The 23,439-nt window shown below is 42.4% G+C and overlaps 1 protein-coding gene across 1 annotated transcript in view; it reads right to left on the bottom strand.

Moving 5' to 3' along the window:
• The window catches only part of LOC138254106 (broad substrate specificity ATP-binding cassette transporter ABCG2-like), a 319,412-nt gene that overhangs the window by 268,004 nt on the left and 27,969 nt on the right, over positions 1-23,439 (bottom strand). Inside the window, exons 2-3 of the mRNA XM_069205808.1 lie at positions 21,561-21,651; positions 19,887-20,013 (exon numbers count right to left, since the gene is read on the bottom strand). Coding sequence (XP_069061909.1) covers positions 19,887-20,013; positions 21,561-21,651 — 218 coding nt within the window. The remainder of the gene's footprint in view (positions 1-19,886; positions 20,014-21,560; positions 21,652-23,439) is intronic.

The following is a 23,439-nucleotide window of genomic DNA, read 5'->3' as shown; positions in this document are numbered from 1 at the left end:
GATCATAGTCTCCCACTCATTGAGAGGGGATCCAAGTATCACACTCTAAGATTGCCTTTCTAGAACATTCAATAGGAAAATATAATCCTTTGCAAAACTAATGTAGGGTCTAGGGGCCGTATTTATACTTTTTGGTGCACAACTGCGCCAACGCAGTTGTGCGTCAAAAAATTTAACGCCGGCTAACGCCTTTCCAAAGCACCATGCGGGCGCCGTATTTATGGAATGACGTTAGCCGGCGGAGCTGCCTGGTGTGCGTGAAAAAAAATGACTTGCACCAGGCAGCGCCGGCGTAGGGGAAAATGGAGCTTGGGCGCCAAAAAATGGGGCAAGTCAGGCTGAGGCAAAATTTTCGCCTCAACCCGATTAGCGCCATTTTTGTTTACTCCCAACCCCCATTGAAATGACTCCTGTCTTAGCAAAGACAGGAGTCATGCCCCCTTGCCCAATGGCCATGCCCAGGGGACTTCTATCCCCTGGGCATGGTCATTGGGCATAGTGGCATGTAGGGGGGCAGAAATCAGGCCCCCCTATGCCACAATTAAAAAAAAAAAAAATACTTACCTGAACTTACCTTAAGTTCCCTGGGATGGGTCCCTCCATCCTTGGGTGTCCTCCTGGGGTGGGCAAGGGTGGCAGGGGGTGTCCCTGGGGGCATGGGAGGGCACCTCTGGGCTCCTTCCGAGCCCACAGGTCCCTTAACGCCTGCCCTGACCAGGCGTTAAAAAATGACGCTAAAACGGCTGGACGTCATTTTTTTTTACCCGCCCACTCCCGGGCGTCCTTTTTGCCCAGGAGTGTAAATACGGCGCACATGCCTCGGAGTCATTTTTTAGACGGGAACGCCTACCTTGCATTTCATTAACGCAAGGTAGGTGTCCACGCAAAAAAATGACGCAAACTCCAAGATCTTTGGCGCTAGACGGGTCTAACGCCAAAGTATAAATATGGAGTTAGTTTTGCGTCGGAATTGCGTAAAAAAAAACGACGCTATTCCGGCGCAAACAGAGTATAAATATGCCCCTAGATCTGAATAGCAAGATAGAGAAATGGTAAGTTACAATGTAACCCTTGACCTCCCCAAAGAGTCAGTAACAATGGCAGTGCGCACAGTTACACATCAGGGCTGTGAAAATCTGCTGGAGGTACTTATGCCTAATGTGTAAAGAAACGCAACGAGGAGCAAAAAAGATCCAAGGGAACCTGTGACCAGCAAAGCTTGAATTTTGATGATATGATGAAGAAAATTTGTGTATCATCTGGAATTTTAAACCATAAATTTAAACTGTATTGTAAAACAAATTAAGCATAGTTAAAACATGAATAGTATTTTATGATAAATATACTAAATACCTCTTTTAATGAAAAAATAAATGCAACTTTCTTTTTTTAATATTTGTATTATTTGAAATTGATTCAGTGCATACTTTTTTGTAGTTTTTAATACATAATAAATGATAATAAACATTTTACTTTAGGTAGAATTTTTAATACATTTAAAAAAATGTTCATTTAATTTATTATACTCAAAATAATTAAATCTGTGTTGCAGAGAATAGTCAAAAAGTTTATTAAACTTGGAAAACATCTGTGTAAAAGATTTTGTTTTAATTTTAATGTAAATTAGTTTTATATATTTATTTTAAATGTACTTCAAAATATAAACAAATGCTACAGCACGTTTAACAATTTTATTTTATACCTAATTATTTTGATAATAATATTAAAACAAATTAAAAATTATTTTTCTGAGGATTAAAACAAAAAACATTCCCACCTAAAGAAAAAAATATTATCATATGGGAAACAAATAATACTGGTGAACAGATTTCATTAAAAGTGATGTCATATTTTGATAAAACAGTATTTTATTTTTAAATAAATAAAGGTTATTACAATATTGTAACATAAGATATTCAAAATAAAATGTATTCTTTTTAGATTATTTTTTCAACATTCAATTACATTTATTTATATTTTAAACTAGTTTAAATAATGTAATTTAATTTAATATTATTTACTATGGGAGTTTTCTTTTAAGCCCATATCTCCATTATTTTCTATAGGAGGGTGGTCCAGGGTTGCCCATGTGTGGTGTTGGACTTACTATAGCCCTGAGGTTCAGTAATTTCAGTATTTATTTTGGGTTACTTTGTGGTTGGAGTAACCATTAGGAGTGCAGTTTATGAATAGCATTGATTTACTCTTTTGTGGGTGGGTTCATGCCCTTCCCTAAACCCTTCCTTACTCCTCCCTAAACACCTCCCATTTAGTGGTAAGTATACCTTTTTGCAGGCATTCCCCCAGGCCCCTCCCAGATTTACTACTAAGTAATAAACTGACATGTGAAAGATCCTCCCCAGAGAAAAGTTAGTAGCGGTGAGGTGGAGATTTACACTTGTAGGTTTGTGAATAGAACTTTGTAATACATTAAGTGGAACTATTTCAGTACTACTAAATATACTACAAAATGTAGTTTATGAATAGGGTGCAATATTGCCTAAATGAGTATGATCACTTATGGGGTCCCTGTGGGCTCATGTCTCCCTCCATACGTATTCAGCATAGATTCTAATTGTAATTGCATTTATAAAGCACTTACTATCCCTGATGAGGCATTGGTTAAAGCTCTAGTACCACAAGGTGTGCTAACATATATGTATGCAGATGATACTCAGATTATCCTCCATCTTGATAGTAATCCTACACCCCAAAGTAATTTCCAACACACAATGTGATTTGTATGGAAATGGAGGAAAGCAACAAACAACCTTAACAGTGATAAGGCGGAGGTTGTTATAGTCAACAGATGCAGCAATCTGTGTCCAGGATCTTAATGGCTAGAGGAACTTTGCTCTAGCCCATCTCCTACTAACTGTGTGAAACATCTGGGTATTAAGACTGAAAGCCAACTATCCATGACATCGCAAAAGGCCAGTAGTGGTCTCTTTCTGTATCTACTATCTTAAAATCATGAGAACGATTCTTCCTTTTCGCTTTTCAGATGGGAAGTATATGGTAGTATTCTCCCTAATTGGTTCTTGATTAGTCTATGCTTATTCTTTATACTCTTAACAAAGCCTTTACTTGTTTTTTTCTTCTTCCTTTCTGATGGTAGCACTTTGAAACCTATTGTTGATAGAGTGCTATAAAAATGAACTTTAACGTAATATAACAATAATATGACATAACAGGCCTAAGAAAAGTATAATAGTTGTACCCATAAGAAATTATCACATTATATTTCAATATATTGAAAGGAGTAAGCCCCTATAGCACCAGCGCTTAAATTTTTCAGTCACAGAAGACACCCATCGTAGAAGTCAGAACAGCCAATGGCTTATATGTGTCCTCCCATCCCTTTCACCCCCCACACTTTCAACAGACACGCCCAACACTCGCTGTCCCTTCTAGGTCAGGGACATGACACGGTATCCTGACAAATAATACTTTAAAGATCTCAATAAGATTTTAACATTTTCAATTAAGATACATTTAGCTGATCCGTTAAAATGTTTTAACTGGCTTTTAAAATGTTTCATTTTAGTAAAGTGTTTGATACTTATGTTTTATGCATGCTTGTGGTTTGATCTCAAGACTTTCTTTCTTAATCTTCCCTCCACATTCCTCCCATTCTCCTGTTATTATGTTCTAATGACTTTATGGATAAGGATTGTGAAGCAAGGTTTTTCTCCAGAGTTGTAGGAGGTAGTGTACCAGAGCACCCTCTACTGCAGCACTTGTTTTTAGGTATGGCGTTCGCTAAGATGTTCTGATATTATTAAACTGATATATAATACAAATGTGTAGTGTCTTTATTCTAGCCCTCTTAATTTATTGGTCTGCTGTGTCATTTACATTTTGCTTATGGACACTGCACCATAGTCAAGCGGTATTGGGTCAGCGCACTTCAACTACTGGCTAACTTCTTTATAAGTGACAGCTGTTTCATAAGGAGAACATCCACACACACAGTCATTCCCTTTAGTCCCAGGTGTTAATAAGGTGATATGTGCTTTTGAAACCAAACTATATTTTTGCTGCTAGCTAAGTTTTGTTTATATTGGCAAAGGCCTTGCAGCTCCCTGTATCTAAAAAGTTTTACAAAAAGCATTACAAAACTAAACAAGCATTGACAAAGCCCAGAGGTTGGCAACCAACCTAAGGACCCTATTATGAGTTTGGTGGATGGGAATACCGATCTGCCAAACTCCTGACACTGGCGACATCCCCACCGGCCCAATTATGACTTTCCTGCCTTTGTTTCCACCAGTCAGCTCAGCGAGAAAGTGGTGGCAGCATTGTCACCAGCTCATAATAGAGCTGGCGGCAATGCTGCCGCATGCAGGGGGCACCAGAACCCTTGAAATGCGCACTGTCTGCATAGCAGACAATGCACATTTCAAGGGTGCTGGGCAGGGGCACCCTGCACTGCCCATGCCACAAGCACAGCCTTTTCATGGCGGTTTCACTGAAATGAAAAGGCTAGCGGAGAACAAGGTTGTGATCAGCAGGACGGCACTGAGTTCAGCGCCGCCCTGGCTGATTGCAACCTGCACCACCAACAGCCCTTTGGGATCTAAGATCCTGGCGGGGACGACGGGAGGTTGGCGGGTCTGCCCGCCAACCTCGTAATGTGGCAGTGGACCCCCGCAACCTGTGCAGTTCAACAACCACCACGGCATTGGCAGTCCTCAGGCCAACCAATGTCGTAATTAGGTCCTATGTCTATTGAGTTTGCCATTGCTTGTTTGCCTCTTGATTTCATTTTTATCCACATTTTCCTGACAAGTCTTTCACAAAACAAAGTAATGTGAATGTTTCATACAGGTGAAAAAGTCTGAACTTTATTCTTTTTTCCTGTGTTCCTCTTTCCCTCTGTTTTCTGGTTCAACAGAGATAAACAAATAGGGAAAAAAACAACAAAAGGAGGAGAAAAAGCAAACAGATCACATGGTGCTGACGTTGGATGCAAATGGTCTCGCAGTAAAGGGGTTCACAGCAATACATGCAGTAGTCATTCCCTCCATCAGAACAGTCTTGATCACAGTTGTCTTGGTCAGAGTTGTAGATGGAGCAGGCTTGCAGCTTTGGGTTGGCACGAGGATGACACTGACTTGCGGAAAAACTGGAAAGCAGCAGAGACTGAGATTTAGAAGGCGGGACATATCAGATGGTGAATGAGATGCATTAAAAGCGGCCATTTTGAGAGCTCCGCTAGCAAAACCTTAAAACGGAAGCTGACCTATGCAAGGGAACATTTATGGTCAGAAAGAGGCTTTCCAACTCAAAATATTTTAATGGTTTTAATAATCTGTTTTCCCTTAGCATTAAGGTCACTATTGCCTAGTGAAAATGTACTCAATGTACCAATCTTAGAGTTGGACTTGTCGGGATTCAACCAAGTGACCTTTGAATCACGATCAAGGTTTAACACATTGAACAATCTAATGAAAGACATTGAAGCGTATAGAGAGGGAAGACGAAATACACAAAGTGGGGCCAGTTTCAGGCCTGAACATTGTGAAAGTGTCACTTGACACAACTGGCAGTAAGTTAACTTTTTATATTGAAAAGCCTTGGGTTGAGAACCAAGTTGTGCATTCTTATAATTGTGAGAAGACATAAGGACCAACACTGCGATATGAGGATTTAAATGCGGTTTGGTGATAGTGCCATGCTGTTTGGTAGGATGCTGTGCTACGTTGTGGTAACACAGTTTGAGAGGGTGGCAGTGCAATGCTATAGGGCATTAGGGCAGTTGTATATGGTTAGTAGGGTGGTGTTGTGGGGATGGTAGTGTAGTGTTGTATCTATGGCGAGGCATGGTAGTCTAATAATAGTGGGTGGAAGTATTGTGGTGAAGTAGTAGTGTGGTTACTAATGCAGTGGTGATGTAGGGTGATATAGCAAAACCAACTGTCCTATGTCAGTGACTAGTAGTGTAGATGTAGTGGTAGACCATGGCAGGGGGATTATACTGTACTGTTCTGAGATGGTATTGTGGTGTTAGAGTAGAGGTGGAATGTTCTTTTGATTATTAGAGTACCTGGAGGCAGGTTAGCCATCATTATAAAGTCTACTCCGAAGTATGGATCAATTAGAAACAGTAGCTGAAGGTTAGTTTGGCCAATACATGCAGCATGTATTGCACAAGCTAATTTACAGACAGTCTTTATAATTGATTTAAGTCGAAGAGGCATAGACACCATCATAAAGCCTCCCCAGCCATTGATTTTTCTCATGGCCAAACAGTAGGAACAACATTGAAATTGTACCTTGGAGTAGTAACGTTGTACTGACTTCACAGGGCAAGAACTATTTGCATAATATGTGTTTTGGCCCTGATGAAGGTGCTTGAAAACAATGTAAAGAAAGCACTGAAACATGTATAGCCCTAGCCTTGCAATTAAAATCTGTTACAAAATGTAACAAACTGAAAACATGTGTTTGTTAATTAAAGGTTCTGATAGAATAAACATATTTAAGCGCATTTCTACTAATTTAACAGTATCACAGTATCTATATCTTTTCTAGCCATCATGTGTAAGAGCAGGGGATATATTGCATAAGAAATTTTGGATGCTCAAGCGCAGAGTTTATTTATGGCCTTTGTGAGAGATCTACCTAGTCCATGCCTAAATAAAAATTCTTATAAATTCTTTAATGCAGTTGATCAATGGTTGGACAAAGGATAGTCTCATAAAAACCCCACAACACTAGGGTTCTTTGATTTTTTTTGGTAGTTAATTTCCACTGGTGACTTTTCTTCAACATAGAAATGGCCTCTGCTTTTCTTAGGGTACAAAATCAGTTGTAATTACCACCCAAAAAGTTATTGTCTGCATACTATGTTGTACCGTGCTGCAAGCATGTTTGCTAGAGTGTTGCAGGGTCCACTCTGTGACTAAACTGAGGCTGCTGATATTATGTTTTTGTCACATATTGTAATTCGGAAACAATGTCATCAATGCTTCGTCAGATGGCTTTGACCCTCATCCCGAGACATTGTTTAGCCCATGATTACTTGCCACTGCACTGTGTGCGTGTTGGCTATATGCATAGGTCTGAAATCAATTCTGTGACAAACATTGCTAAACAAGTATGAACAAGACAATAGGTCTGACGTATACCTGAAGTGGTCCTTCATTCACTGGCGGGTTTAGGAACTCAGTCACTCATCATCTATGTCACTTATCTTTGCACTTATGCATCCATCCACCCAATACCTCTTTCTTGCATTACCCACTCACCATTGCTTTAAATAGGCCGGTACTCACAGGTACTTAGTACTGGCACTTTTATTTTTATGCCTTTAATTAGCAGCACTTCTCCACCAGCAATGAGAGTACTGATACTCATGACTGGTATTTGGTTTATTGCTAGTGCTACTGAGGGTGGAGCCTGTCTCCAAGACACTTTGACTGCCAAAGTGCCAGTGTAGCCCTGAGCTGAGCCCTTGCTGAACCATTCAGCAGCAGCTCATTTGCCTTGAATGTGCGGGTGTTGAGAATATCACCTTCACGCTGTGCTTGACAGAGCAGTGCCCATTCAGGCCGTGCTCTGTCAATCACATTCACTCAGTCATGTGTATTTGGGCACCAGGTGGAATCCAGGCAACACTCTGAGAGTGGGAATTAAGGAAGCCACTGGAGATAAGAAGTTAATATTAATGGCCTTTATCCTGACTGAGCCGTTAATTTAAACAAGAATATTGTAATCATATGACACAAAAAAGGAATGCATGTCTCCTATATTTGGTGCTCATAAGCTTGCAATAATACATTTAAATTAAAATATGGATTTACCTACGTGACTTAGAATTAGTTTAAAACCAGTGTTAGGAATGGGGTCTCTAGTTGACAGAGGTATACACCCTTGTCCAGTTAGGGACCACAATCCTAGTCAGGGTAAGTCACAAACCATTCCAAATGATCCTGTGCCCACCCTCTGGTAGCTTGACACTGAGCAGAGAGGCTTAACTTAGAAGGCAATGTGTAAAGTATTTGTGCAATAAATCATACAGTAACACAGTGAAAACACCACAAAAATTCACCACACAGGTTTAAAAAATAGATAATATTTATCTGAATAAAATAGGGTCAAAACGACAAAGATCCAATAAGCACAAGTTGAAATATCACTCTTAAGATGGTTAAAGGAGAGGGCGTGGCCAAGGTTGTCAAGATGGCGGTCGCACTCTAAGAGTGCTCCGGACCCCTCCGTCATCCGCCCGAATCCACTACCGCATATGATCCTGCTGTGGTCCCAACCGGGACTCGAGGGGTGCCTTGAATGAGTATGTTTCTGTTCCAAGTGAGTAAAGGAATGAACATATGACTAGGTAAGTGAAACAGTGATTGAATGGGTTAATGAGTGAGGAGTGAGTGTGTGAGCGACTGAGCAAGTGAGTGGGTAAGCAGTTGAATGTGGGAATGAGTATGTGAATGAAGCAGTGGACAATTGGATGGAAATTGTGTAAATTAGTGAGTGAATGAGTAAGTGAACAATCAGTAAAAGGATGAGCAGCACGTAAGTGAGTGGGAAAGCAAGTGAGAGAGTGTGGATGTCAGTAAGTGAACAATTATGCAAGTGATGGAGGTGAGTAAAGGAGTGAGCAAATGAGTAAGTGACTGAGTGCATGATAGTGGCTTAGCGACTAAGTGTATGATTGTGGCTTGGCGAATGTGTGTGTGCAGGTGAGTGAGTAAGCAAATGCATGAAACATGCAATGAGTGAACAAGTGATTGCCAAGAGATTGAGCGGTTACTGAGAAAATGAGCAAGTGTTTGTGTCAGTGAGCAAGTGAGAGAATGAGAAGTTGAGTGCGTTAGTGAGGACATGTTTGAGTGATTACCAAAATCAGTGAATAGAAAAGCATTCCGCAGAAGAGAGCCTAAGCAGTGTAACACAGTGCCTCCCTTACCCAGACTGCCCCTATCTCTTCTCCAGACTCAAAATATGACCCTGCATATTCTTCAAAGGAGAATAATAAAAAATATTTTCTAGAAACACTATTCCTTTATTCATTACTTGACTGCATGTTTTGGACTGGGAACTTTTAGATAATACATTCTGCAGCAAACTCCCTAGCCCCTCCCACAAAAACTCAAAATACAAAAACGTGAATACTAAAATATAATGCTTTAAAATTTAGAGGTGTGCAAAATTAACATAACTTTGCAAATTAAAGCGTAATTACACAAAATGCAAATCGTGAACTTGGTTAGACAACTAATAATTATTACATATTTGTAATTTTATTGCAGTATACCTCATGGTTGCCTTGTAAGAAAGCTAAAGCTCAGTACACTTGGCCTGACTCAATTACAGTGACATGTCAATGAAAAAAGCTATGGACCTCAATTGCTCATTAGGAAGAGTTATTCAGATGTCATAGTTCTAACCTGTCTCTTATGAAAAGTTCTGACAAAGGCAGTAGACCTGATTATACATAAATAGATACAGTGAATGTCAATGGCGTTGTAACGATTCAAACTAGCATCGCTAGCACGGTAAAAAGCGTTGTGGTGGAATTCCCAGCTAGTCAGAGATTCAATAATGTGCCCCAATGTTTAGTTTTCAGGTTCAGGGATTTACTGTAACATCGGAAGCACCTGTGTGTTTCTCCACAAAGTTTTACAGTGGCACGTCATGCTGCTATGCGGCTTCCTGAACTGCAAATGGAACTGACGACTCGAGTCGGGGATGTCAGCGGCTTCGCACAGGAAGCTCTGCACCGCTGGGCTTAGACGCATTCGAGCACAGCTCTCTCTGAAAAAGGCAGGCAGAGGGCATGGCCATGCCGGTATGATCGGGCAGCCCCTCAGCCCTGAGGAGAGGACCCAACAGGTATGTGCTCAGAGCTTTGACAAAATTAAATCAGTGAGATACAGCCCCCACAACACTTTAGAACCCCAGCGTTGCCTCACCGTGTCAGAATGGCACGCTTGGCCTGAAGGGAGGCTCACAGAAGCAGGAATCCCAATGAGACCACCACGCTCATTCCCTCAGCAGTGTGAAGTCCTGTTGGCGATCTTACAAGGTGATGAGGTCTATGATGTCTCTGAGACCTCAGGGAAGAACAGGGGCCAAGGCAGAAAGTCAGTGGAGACACTCGAGAGGTGGTTTTTAGTTTTTGGCATGCACAGCAAAGATCAGCAGTCAGTAGGGCAACGCAACAGGGAAGTGCAGCAGTTCCTAGGAACAGTCAAGTCTGGCAGAGTGGCCATCCTGGCGCACTGCACACTTTACTGCAGCAAAGTTTCTTTGAGTCCAGAAGTGTACTGACATGAGTGGGTTAGACACCCATTACTTATTTTAGAAAGTGCCTTTGATGTGGGGGATGACTTCAAAAGATTTCTGTAAAGTGCACAGGTCCCCCTTTCAGCTCAACTCCTGCCTCAGACTATCAGTGGGAACTGATCAGCCCCTTTGGGTGGACTGTGGTCACTACCCTCTGAAGTGTAAGTGTGAGCCCTTCCCAATGTCCTCCCCATGAAGACCCATCCGTATGCAGATGAATGCAGATACAGTTGAGTACCCTGTGTTGTGGTTACCTGCACAAGTGTAGTTGTCACTCAGACCAGCTTAGACATGCATTTGAGACATAGACATAAAGGGCAGTGACAGCAGAGAAATATCCACTTTCTAAAAGTAATATCACAAAATAAAATGATGGACAGAGTATTGAAACGTTTTCAATCACTCACCCCCAGTCACAGATCTGGGTTTAATCCGTTGTTATTTTGCTTGTCACATCACCCCAGTTTGGACCCAACTACATGCAAAGCAGGCTTGACCCTGCTCTGTATGGAAGCAGTTCAGCCCAAACTGCCAAGCCAGGTCCTCCCAGAACATAATTCAAGCATTCTAGGACCAGTTTCAGAATATCACCCTTCATCAACCAGACTAGCTTGAATCCAGTGGCGTTGCAAGCAAGGGACCCATGTCTAGGCATACCCTAGCCACTTAGGGCACAATGGGCAATATCACAAAATAAAATGATGGATGGAGTGTTGAAACCTTTCAAACACTCAACCCCAGTCACAGATCTGGGTTTAATCCATCGTTATTTTGCTTGCCACATCACCCTAGTTTGGACCCAGCTATATGCAAATCAGTCTTGACCCTGCTCCCTATGGGATCAGTCCAGCCCGAACTGCCAAGCCAGGTCCTCCCTGGACAGGATTCAAGCATTCTGGGACCAGTTTCAGGGTATCACCCTTCATCAGTCCCTCAGCAGTGTGAAGTCCTGTTGGTGATCTTACGAGGTGATGAGGTCTATGATGTCCCTGAGACCTCAGGAAAGAACAGGGAGCAAGTCAGAAAGTCAGTGGAGACACTCCAGAGGTGGTTTTTAGTCTTTGGTGTGCACAGCAAAGATCAGCTGTTAGTAGGGCAACCCAACAGGGAAGAGCAGCAGTTCCTAGGAACAGTCAAGTTTGGTAGAGTGGCCATCCTGGCACACAGCAGTCTTTACTGCAGCAAAGTTTCTTTGAGTCCAGAAGTGTACTGACATGAGTGGGTCAGAGACCCAGTACTTGTACTAGAAAGTGTTTTTAATGTGGGGTATGCCTTCAAAAGGTTTCTGTAAAGTCCACAGGTCCCCCTTTCAGCTCAACTCCTGCCTCAGACTTTTCTGTAAAGTGCACAGGTCCCCCTTTCAGCTCAACTCCTGCCTCAGACTATCAGTGGGAACTGATCAGCCCCTTTGGGTGGACTGTGGTCACTACCCTCTGAAGTGTAAGTGTGAGCCCTTCCCAATGTCCTCCCCATGAAGACCCATCCGTATGCAGATGAATGCAGATACAGTTGAGTAACCTGTGTTGTGGTTACCTGCACAAGTGCAGTTGTCATCCAGACCAGCTTAGACGTGCATTTGAGACATAGACATAGAGGGCAGTGACAGCAGAGAAATATCCACTTTCTAAAAGTAATATCACAAAATAAAATGATGGACAGAGTATTGAAACGTTTTCAATCACTCACCCCCAGTCACAGATCTGGGTTTAATCCGTTGTTATTTTGCTTGTCACATCACCCCAGTTTGGACCAAACTACATGCAAAGCAGGCTTGACCCTGCTCTGTATGGAAGCAGTTCAGCCCAAACTGCCAAGCCAGGTCCTTCCAGAACATAATTCAAGCATTCTGGGACCAGTTTCAGAATATCACCCTTAATCAACCAGACTAGCTTGAATCCAGTGGCGTTGCAAGCAAGGGACCCATGTCTAGGCATACCCTAGCCACTAAGGGCACAATGGGCAATATCACAAAATAAAATGATGGATGGAGTGTTGAAACCTTTCAAACACTCAACCCCAGTCACAGATCTGGGTTTAATCCATCGTTATTTTGCTTGCCACATCACCCTAGTTTGGACCCAGCTATATGCAAATCAGTCTTGACCCTGCTCCCTATGGGATCAGTCCAGCCCGAACTGCCAAGCCAGGTCCTCCCTGGACAGGATTCAAGCATTCTGGGACCAGTTTCAGGGTATCACCCTTCATCAGTCCCTCAGCAGTGTGAAGTCCTGTTGGTGATCTTACAAGGTGATGAGGTCTATGATGTCCCTGAGACCTCAGGAAAGAACAGGGAGCAAGTCAGAAAGTCAGTGGAGACACTCCAGAGGTGGTTTTTAGTCTTTGGTGTGCACAGCAAAGATCAGCTGTTAGTAGGGCAACCCAACAGGGAAGAGCAGCAGTTCCTAGGAACAGTCAAGTTTGGTAAAGTGGCCATCCTGGCACACAGCAGTCTTTACTGCAGCAAAGTTTCTTTGAGTCCAGAAGTGTACTGACATGAGTGGGTCAGAGACCCAGTACTTGTACTAGAAAGTGTTTTTAATGTGGGGTATGCCTTCAAAAGGTTTCTGTAAAGTCCACAGGTCCCCCTTTCAGCTCAACTCCTGCCTCAGACTTTTCTGTAAAGTGCACAGGTCCCCCTTTCAGCTCAACTCCTGCCTCAGACTATCAGTGGGAACTGATCAGCCCCTTTGGGTGGACTGTGGTCACTACCCTCTGAAGTGTAAGTGTGAGCCCTTCCCAATGTCCTCCCCATGAAGACCCATCCGTATGCAGATGAATGCAGATACAGTTGAGTAACCTGTGTTGTGGTTACCTGCACAAGTGCAGTTGTCATCCAGACCAGCTTAGACGTGCATTTGAGACATAGACATAGAGGGCAGTGACAGCAGAGAAATATCCACTTTCTAAAAGTAATATCACAAAATAAAATGATGGACAGAGTATTGAAACGTTTTCAATCACTCACCCCCAGTCACAGATCTGGGTTTAATCCGTTGTTATTTTGCTTGTCACATCACCCCAGTTTGGACCAAACTACATGCAAAGCAGGCTTGACCCTGCTCTGTATGGAAGCAGTTCAGCCCAAACTGCCAAGCCAGGTCCTTCCAGAACATAATTCAAGCATTCTGGGACCAGTTTCAGAATATCACCCTTAATCAACCAGACTAGCTTGAATCCAGTGGCGTTGCAAGCAAGGGACCCATGTCTGGGCATACCCTAGCCACTTAGGGCACACTGGGCAATATCACAAAATAAAATGATGGATGGAGTGTTGAAACCTTTCAAACACTCAACCCCAGTCACAGATCTGGGTTTAATCCATTGTTACTTTGCTTGCCACATCACCCTAGTTTGGACGAAGCTATATGCAAATCAGTCTTGACCCTGCTCCCTATGGGAGCAGTCCAGCCTGAACTGCCAAGCCAGGTCCCTCCCTGGACAGGATTCAAGCACTCTGGGACCAGTTTCAGGGTATCACCCTTCATCAGTCCCTCAGCAGTGTGAAGTCCTGTTGGTGATCCTACGAAGTGATGAGGTCTATGATGTCTCTGAGACCTCAGGGAAGAACAGGGAGCAAGTCAGAAAGTCAGTGGAGACACTCCAGAGGTGGTTTTTAGTCTTTGGCGTGCACAGCAAAGATCACCTGTTAGTAGGGCAATGCAACAGGGAAGAGCAGCAGTTCCTAGGAACAGTCAAGTTTGGTAGAGTGGCCATCCTGGCACACAGCAGTCTTTACTGCAGCAAAGTTTCTTTGAGTCCAGAAGTGTACTGACATGAGTGGGTCAGAGACCCAGTACTTGTACTAGAAAGTGTTTTTAATGTGGGGGATGACTTCAAAAGGTTTCTGTAAAGTGCACAGGTCCCCCTTTCAGCTCAATGCCTGCCTCAGACTTTTCTGTAAAGTGCACAGGTCCCCCTTTCAGCTCAACTCCTGCCTCAGACTATCAGTGGGAACTGATCAGCCCCTTTGGGTGGACTGTGGTCACTACCCTCTGAAGTGTAAGTGTGAGCCCTTCCCAATTTCCTCCCCATGAAGACCAATCCGTATGCAGATGAATGCAAATACAGTTGAGTACACTGTGCTGTGGTTACCTGCACATGTGTAGCTGTCACCCAGACCAGCTTAGACATGCATTTGAGACAGAGACATAGGGGGCAGTGAGAGCAGAGAAACGTCCACTTTCTAAAAGTAATATCACAAAACAAAATGATGGAAAGAGGATTGAAACTTTTTGAAACACTCACCCCCGTCACAGATCCGGGTTTAATCCACTGTTATTTTGCTTGCCACACCACCCCAGTTTGAACCCAAGTACATGCAAATCAGGCTTGACCCTGCTCCCTATGGAAGCAGTCCAGTCTGCACTGCCAAGCCAGGTGCTCTCTGGACAGAATTCAAGCATTCTGGGACCAGTTTCAAGGTATCACCCTTCATCAACCATGCTAGCTTGAATCCCGTGGCGCAACGAGCAAGGGAATCACATCTGAGCAACCCCTAGCCACTTAGGGCACACAAGGCAATATCACAAAATAAAATGATGGACGGAGTGTTGAAACTTTTCAAACACTGACCCCCAGTCACAGATCTGGGTTTAATCCATTGTTATTTTGCTTGCCACATCACCCCAGTTCAGACCTAGCTATATGCAAATCAGTCTTGACAACCCAAACTGCCAAGCGAGGTCCTCCCTGGACAGGATTCAAGCATTCTGAGACTGGTTTCAGGGTATCACCCTTCATCAGCCAGGCTAGCTTAAATCCGGTGGTGCAGCAAGCAAGGGACCCACGTCTGGGCATACCCCAGCCACTTAGTGCGTACAAGGCAATATCAGAAAATAAAATGATGGACAGAGTGGTGAAACTTTTCAAACACTCACCCCCATTCACTGGGTTTAATCGATCGTTATTTTGCCTGGCTGAAGAGGGGTGAAACCCCGAAACTGGTCCCAGGATGTTTGTTTCTGGTCCAGGGAGGACCTGGCCTGTCAGCTCAGGCTCTACTGTTCCCATGTGGAACAGGGTCAAGACTGATTTGCATATGGCTGGGTCCAAACTGGGGTGGCATGGTGAGCAAAATAACTGATGGATTAAACCCAGATCTGTGACTGGGGGTGAATGTTTGATTTGGTCTAGATTCAGTCCATCAACTTCTATTTTTTCATTTGTCACCCCAAATGGGAAGAATATGCCCAGACGTGGGTTCCGTGCTCGCTATGCCACCAGATTCAAGCTAGCCTGGCTGAAGAGGGGTGAGACCCCGAAACTGGTCCCAGTATGCTTGTTTCTGGTCCAGGGAGGACCTGGCCTGTCAGTTCCGGCTGGACTGCTCCCATGGGGAACAGGGTCAAGACTGATTTGCATATGGCTGGGTCCAAACTGGAATGGCATGGTGAGCAAAATAACTGATGGATTAAACCCAGATCTGTGACTGGGGGTGAATGCTTGATTTGATCTAGATTCAGTCCATCAACTGTTCTTTTTTAATTTGTCACCCCAAATGGGAAGAATATGCCCAGACATGGGTCCCGTGCTCACTATGCCACCAGATTCAAGCTAGCTTGGCTGAAGAGGGGTGACACCACGAAACTGGTCCAAGGATGCTTGTTTCTGGTCCAGGGAGGACCTGGCCTGGGAGTTTGGGCTGAACTGTTCCCATGGGGAACAGGGTCAAGACTGATTTGCATATGGCTGGGTCCAAACTAAAACGGCATAGTGAGCAAAAAAACTGATGGATTAAACCCAGATTTGTGACTGAGGTTCAATGTTTGATTTGGTCTACATTCCGTCCATCAGCTGTTCATTTTGCACTTTCTAAAAGTGGAATTTCTAAAATAGTAAAAATAAATCAGGCTTTACCAATAAAGAGGATTCATCATGACTATTCCAATGATACTGAACATGATGCAGCTACTCCTCGCAGATCAGGAATTACAGCTTAAAAGTATTTTAAGGAATTCCCAATGCTGGCCTCTGAAAGGGGCACGCCTTAAAGTGATGAAAAACTACTTTGGAAGTTTTTCATTATCAGGACATGACAAACTTACCTGTCCTGCCCTGTGCTTACATGGCACCCTGCCCTGTGGGCTACTTAGGGCCTAATTTAGGTGTGCCTAAATGTAAGAAAATGGGGATTTAAAGCTTGGTAAGATCATTAAATGCCAAGTCAGGGTGGCAGTGAGACTGCACACACAGGCTCTGCAGTAGCAGGCCTGAGACATGTTTACAGTGCCACTGAAGTGGGTGGCTTAATCAGTGCTGCAGTCCTACTAGTAGCATTTAATTTATAGGCACTGGGTATATGGTATACCACTTTACACTGGACTTACATGTAAATTAAATATGTCAGTTAGGAATACACCAATGTTACCATGTTTAGGGGAGAAGCACACGCACTTTGAGCACTTTATCACTGCTAACCAGTGCTAGAGTCCTAAGGCCAGTCAAAATACTACAGCAACAAAACAGGAGGTAAATGCTAAAAGTCTGGGGTAGGACCACCATAAGGATGCCAGGTATAACAATACAGAATAAAACAGTTGGTCAACCCACTTCAGTCAGTGTCTCTCTTGTCCTGTGAGTGATAATATTTGTTTGGTCAAAAGTGCACATTCCTTTGAGAATGAGTGCGCGTCTGTGCAAATGCAGTTCGGGCAGTCCTTTTGTTTTCCATTTTGTACTTAAAGGTGTCTTTTTACGCCTTTTCTTACTTTCTTTTTATGTTATATAAAGCATTCTACAGTTCCAAAGACTGTGCTAACTGGCTGCTTGGTTGCCACTCACTTAATCTGCAGTGTACCGCAACATGCACAGCAGCTGCATATAAACTAACTGACCATCATGGAATGATATTATCCATACAGATTCAATGTTTTTACAAATGCAAATGGGCAACACGGTTCTAAACATGGCAGTCTGATGGAACTATAAAACATCAATACACTACATACAATACCATTGCAAGACATCCATTTGCTGCTTTGTTTAATTTTGTTATTGCAAGCATAATGTCTGACATTTCTAAGTGACAGCATATTTTCTCTATTATATTATTATTTTATCTTTTCTTCCGTATGTGGCTGATATTGTGTATGTGTTTTATTGTGGTTGTGTAACTGGCTGCGTACAAGAATGAATCACTGTTTAATGGATGTACACATGCAAGGATGATTGAGAGTGTATGTCGGATGGCTTATTCAGTGCCTAAACAATCAGTAAATACAAAAGTACTTTCATTAGTAAGCAGGTAACTTATCAATTTGCAAATTTGCACATCTCACCACTCAGTTGTCTGAATGAGCAGGAAAAGTGTACACACAAATATTCTATTGCCACAGACGAAGAAGAAGAATTGGAGGGTACAGTGGTTACTAGCACTTTCAAAGTTATCCAGACAGTGTAGGCCAAATTTATTAGTGTTTCATTGAGTCACGCAAGGTAACCAAGGGCAACACAACACTAATGTCAGATTTACCAAGCCACGCAAGGCCACCTTGCCTGGCCCTGTGGTGCTTGGTAAATCTGGAGGAATGCAAGGCCATGCAAGTCACTGCCTTGTGTTACTCTACCTCAGGAAGGCGTTCCATGGGTAGGGTGTGGGTGTTCCCATGCATCCACCCATGAATTTTGGCGCTTTCCCAGATTTACCATGAGTAGTAGACCTGGGAATGTGTCAAAATGCTACGTCTTCCCGGGGGGGCATAACAAGAAGAAATATGTTTACTTCTCCTTGTTTTCATGCATTCTGAGGAAAAAGCCTCATAGGATTGTTTTTATGCAGGAAAGTGTACCTTGACACAAATGTGTCTGCGTTGGCACAGGGCAGCCAAAAATGCACCAGTGCAAGGAGAGGACAAGAATGTGCCATATAATGTTAAATATGGCACATTCCTGCCCTTTTCCTTTCACACAGCAGAGCAAGGTGTCTTTCTGCGTTCTGTTGCATGAAATATTGATGAATCTGCCCCTATGTGTCCAACACCTCTGTGAGAGCATGGGAAAGAACGACTAAGATATCGTAATGCCCTTCACTGATGAGCAGTTTGGATGGAACCTTAAACTAAGCAGGAAAGTATTTATAAATAGGAAATTTACATTGCCTTCAGTTTATCTGTATGTACGGTGGTGCTAGTTTTAACATTTAAACATGTTTAAAGCCTTATTCCCCTTGTATTAATTTCATTCAATTCTTTAAAAGTTTCATTTTCTTGTACTGATTTCATTAATGAGATTTTGTTAGTTATTAAGTTAACAATGTTTTGTAGGTCTCCAGTGAAGTCTATATCAATTAAGTTTTACTTAACATTGATTCCACTTCAATTCTTGTTTAGGGTTAAGACAAATGGTCAGTCAATGTACATTTTGAAAAATATAAATAAAGTGCTAATGAATGAATGTGTATATAAGCTTGGGAAAGACATTTCGCACGTTTATACATACTCAAAAAGTAAGAAGTGTTTGGGTTTCGTAGTGGAATTTAGCATTTATAGATTACTTTGGAATACAAACCCGGTTTTGTGAATCACCTGTCCATTTTCACACAGGTTGACACTTCTTCCAATGATAAGCCTTATGTAGGCACAGGAAATACTTTTTTTTCTGACATGTCTATATAGCATTAAGAGCCACCATGTTCTGACCACACACTCTAAAGTGCACAGAGGCCAGCCACAACGCGCATGGTAACCCAAAGAGTTGCAAATATCTATGTGCTATATGCTCTATTACAATTGCACGTTGCCAAGTTTAGTTGCAGGATAAATAAAAAAACGTGGGGAAATTGATACTCTTGTGTTAACAAGATTATAGTTTAGAGGACACCGTTCTATACATCATTATTTTAATGATGTTTGTATGCTACTACATTTGTTTGATTGAATTGTTGTTTTGTGATAAATCAAATAACATTTAACAAACTAAAACAGGACTGTCAACAGATGACCGAAATTGAAACAACATGGCATAATGATGATTCACGTTGCTCTTGCTAGGTTTTTACCTCATCAAATGAAACACATCTTACCTTCTCCTATTTCCGTTAGTATGTTCATCACAGTAACATCCTCTGGGCCCAAACTTGGACATTATCCCTTTTCTTCCTTAGCATTGCATCCAATACTGTTCAGGAGATTCCAGAGTGGAGGGCCCTGCAGCCTCCATCCCAAACATGCACTGAGACACCAGGAGACAGAGGCTGTCTCCAGTGGTAACCAGGCAGACAAGGTGATGACACAAAACCTTAATGATGTCACAATGTCACTACAAACTTAGAGGTTTATGTGGTGGTCTCATAGAAGGATGGTTAATGACTGCATCCTGCAATAATGTGACGAGCCCGGACAGCACTTAGCTTTTCCCAGGTACCATTCAATAAACAACAATTTTTCAATATTTAGTGTAACGAGTGGCATGACCACAAACACTTGGAATGAAAATGTGGTACAAACAAGTCAATGAAGAATAACACAAGATAGTGAGATGAACGCTTTGATTTGCTGTCTCGACCACCAAACTCGGACATCGAAGGCCTTGTATAACAAGCCTCTCCATATCCCACACAGCTTCTTAAATATATAGAAACCTACCTGTTCCAACCATGTCTTCGTCTTTAAGATAGGCAGATAGAGGATCCACTCAGCCTTCTCCTTTTGCTCTAGTTGTGCATTGTTACAATGTCCTTCAACCATGTACAGTGTAACATGGAATGGGTCCCTAGAAACAACACACAAAGCAAAAAGAAGAGCCTTGAGAGCTATAATTCTGAAGGCTCTGGTGACCAAAGTATTGCGGGTTTTAGAACAAAACTGAATGTCATCATACTAGAAAAATGCTCACTCACCAGTGTGGAACTCCACTCAAACAGCCAACTGAACCATGCGCAACAAGAGACTGTGCAACATGTGTGAAACTCATGCCCAAGGGACGATGGAGGTGCTGAGTATTACACATGTTGGCATCTTGCTATTACAATTGATACAAATGTAAAAGGCTGTAAATGCACTTCAGGGTCTGTAAAAAACATTATTGGTTTACATTAACACAGTTAGGTAAACTATGTGTTCCTTATAGTTTATAATCAAATGTGGAAGTGTGGGATTCTAAGAAAATGCTTCAACACAAAGACTAAATGCACCTGTGCCTGGATGAGCTTGGTACAATATTTGTTGCTTCACACACTCATTCACATGTGGTGGTGTGAATGTGATATTTACCTTAAATTCTAAATTTCACAATTAATTTCACATTGTATATGTTGATGCATTTTATGTATGTTGCACTGATATAGTATTTCTGTGAAATGACTGCTGCATACATGTGTGATGATTTATTTGAGTCTCTTGCAGCAGGCACAATGATGTGACAATCAAACTTCCTGAAAGATGCCGGGGATCAGTGTCAGACCTTCAGCGGAATCCTCCTTGATCTCTCAACAGAATGTAACACAGTGGACCATAAATCTCCCACCCCCACATTTAGATAATATCTGCAGAATATGAGACACTGTTATGCAGTGGTCTATCATGGGTAGCAAGGCGCCACACTCCTTGCGTTCTGCCACTTTTTAGGTCGAGCATTCGAGACCTCTTATATATACTTTAGTATATACTTCTTTGTAGGCTCTCTGCTTTTTCATTGGTTTGTTTTAGTGTCTTTAAAAAATAATTGATTGCTAGTGGTCAATCCTACCTCCTTGTCCCACCTTTTCCTCAGTTGTGCACTCCCCTGGAGCATGGTCACAGTACTTGTACCCTTCCACTTGTGCCAATGGAGCATGTGCTTAGTGACTACTTTTTCCTAGGCTAAGAGCGTTTGACCAGAGCGCTGGATGTTTTTAGTAGCTCCAGTCTGTTTCTGTAAACAGGGCTCTTAATCAAGTTCTTCTCTGTTTACATGTGCTGTGCATTCAAAAACCAAGGTCAAATGGTAGAGGCTTTTATGAGGGCACTTGTTTCTGCCCTCTCCCGCCGCTGCACAAAGACAATCGTGAGCACCAAAATCTTTACACTGATTTCCTTACGTGCTGCCGATGTGTCGAGAAAATCACTACCACTACAATATTTGATGCATATTCCTCCAATTTAAGATGGCTGCCTCACGTTATGCTCGATGATGTCATAAACGTCATGACACGGCTGTATCTTTTCCTTTGCCATTGCTTGTTTTTAATGGGTTTTAACCACTCTTGATAGTTACAGAGATGTGATTCATCCTCCTGTCACCAGGTGATGCTGCAGGTCACTCTGCTCTCCCGACAATACCTTTCCTGAGTATTCCTCAGCAGAGGCTCTTTAAGTCTCACTTGGCTACCCTTTTCCTCCTCTATTGTTCCATAAGCTCCAACATGGCATTCTGCAAGAACAAGAGGCTGACTAAAGAAGGCAAGAAAGGCGCTAAAAATATGTAAGTTCCCTCCTTTCCTGGCGTGGTGTTTGAATTCCTGGGATGCGAATTGTATGCAGTTTCAAGCCTGCAGCTTTACTGTGAGCAAGGCGACTCAGTGAAATGTCCCAACCAGCGTGCAGTGTGAACTTACATTTGTTATTGTATTGTTCGTGTTTAATGTGGTCAGAACATAAGCAGTCCTGGTTTGCTTTGCGTTCAGAAGCAGTTATGGTTAAATCCCACTCACCCCCAAAATGAGTGGGTGTTGACTTTATACGTCAGTTTTCTTACGCAAGCATCTATTATTGTCTTAGCAAATATATAATAAATGCAGATGTCTGCAAGAGATATGTTCACATGATGTTGAAATGTTACTCCTCTTAATTGTAAGTACTTCAGTTTTGAGTGGTATAGAAAAAAGATGCAGAGCAGGTGACTCTTTAATGATGCAGAGTTAATGGAAGTAAGACATTACACATTGTTTGCTTTGATTGTCCTTATTTCGAGAGAGTGATTCCCTTTTGGGTAGAGTGCATCTAGTGGTGACCTGGGATGTGTTATACTTGGTCAGCTGTCGTTTACTAAACGGCATGAGTTTTTCTCATCTATAATATGTTTATATCGGGCCATTGATGTTACCGGTCTAACAAAAACATGCCTTATTATCAAATATTTTATTTAACACGATTTTGTTGAAGCTGTTATCGTTTTCACCTTTACCATTTGAACATGCGTTTCCTATTTTAGGGGCCTTCTTTGGTCTTATTTGTGTGCGAGGTCCCATAAATACTTTTTAATCTGTTGCATCTTGGTGTCAGTAAAGCTTTCTGGCTAACATCTGCCCAGATTCTCTAAGCTTTGGTATTTCACTTTTTGTATTCTTGAAAGTATTTGGTGTGAGGCTGCTCCTGTTGCTTCTTTGGTGTTATGGTTTGAAATGTGGTATACCGTACCCCCATCCTTACAATATAACAATATAGCAAGTTACAGAGGAACTGCATGACTATACAAAGCAACAAGGCCGAAAGCAGGGCTCCTTTATATCATAGGTACTCGCAAACATTTTCCCAGGAAACACAAAGTTTGGTCAGTGATGTAAATATAATAAATAATGGCAATTGTTTTCATTTTTGTTGCAGAAAGAGGAAGAATGTAATTGCTTTACTTATATGCAAGGCCACTGGAATTATCTGGGAGAAAGGACCAAATTATGCAGCAGGGTTGACCAATTTATGTGAAAAGAAAAGTCCAGGTATGCATTTACACTAATAGCTCTAACTCAGGCAAATGCGAGACCTATTGCATTGCAAACGCTTGCTTCTATCATAGTCATAGCAACTAAGCGGTTATTATTCCTCAAGCAAATGGGGCTGCCCAGTCTGTCTGATGGCTGGTGCGCTTCTGCATAAAGCCACCTGCATCCAACAGATTGTCCGGCCTGGTGAAGGCCCAGCGCTGGCATTCGAAGCCCGCCATTCCTAGGCCTTCCCATTTGTGATGCGCTACATTGTCACTGGCAACAGAAGACCCAGTAATTCCGTCTTCAGTTCTGTAATGCATGGGGCAACATGCCAATCCGCCTATCACCTCTGCTTTTCAACAGGGGGTTGGTAGGGATCAGCATACCTCACAGAATCCACCTCATCCTGTGACGTATTGGAAGAGGATCGAGTGAAAAAGCAAGAGGCTTGAAGGCAGTTAACTGAAAGTGGAGCCTGCACAGTGCATCAGCAGGGTGTTTGCACTGCGCAGTCT

This window comes from Pleurodeles waltl, chromosome 1_2 (genome assembly GCF_031143425.1).
Source record: "Pleurodeles waltl isolate 20211129_DDA chromosome 1_2, aPleWal1.hap1.20221129, whole genome shotgun sequence".
In the NCBI taxonomy this organism is placed as follows: domain Eukaryota; kingdom Metazoa; phylum Chordata; class Amphibia; order Caudata; family Salamandridae; genus Pleurodeles; species Pleurodeles waltl.
Note: the sequence above shows the minus strand (reverse complement) of the source record. Positions and strands in the feature narration are given on the sequence as shown.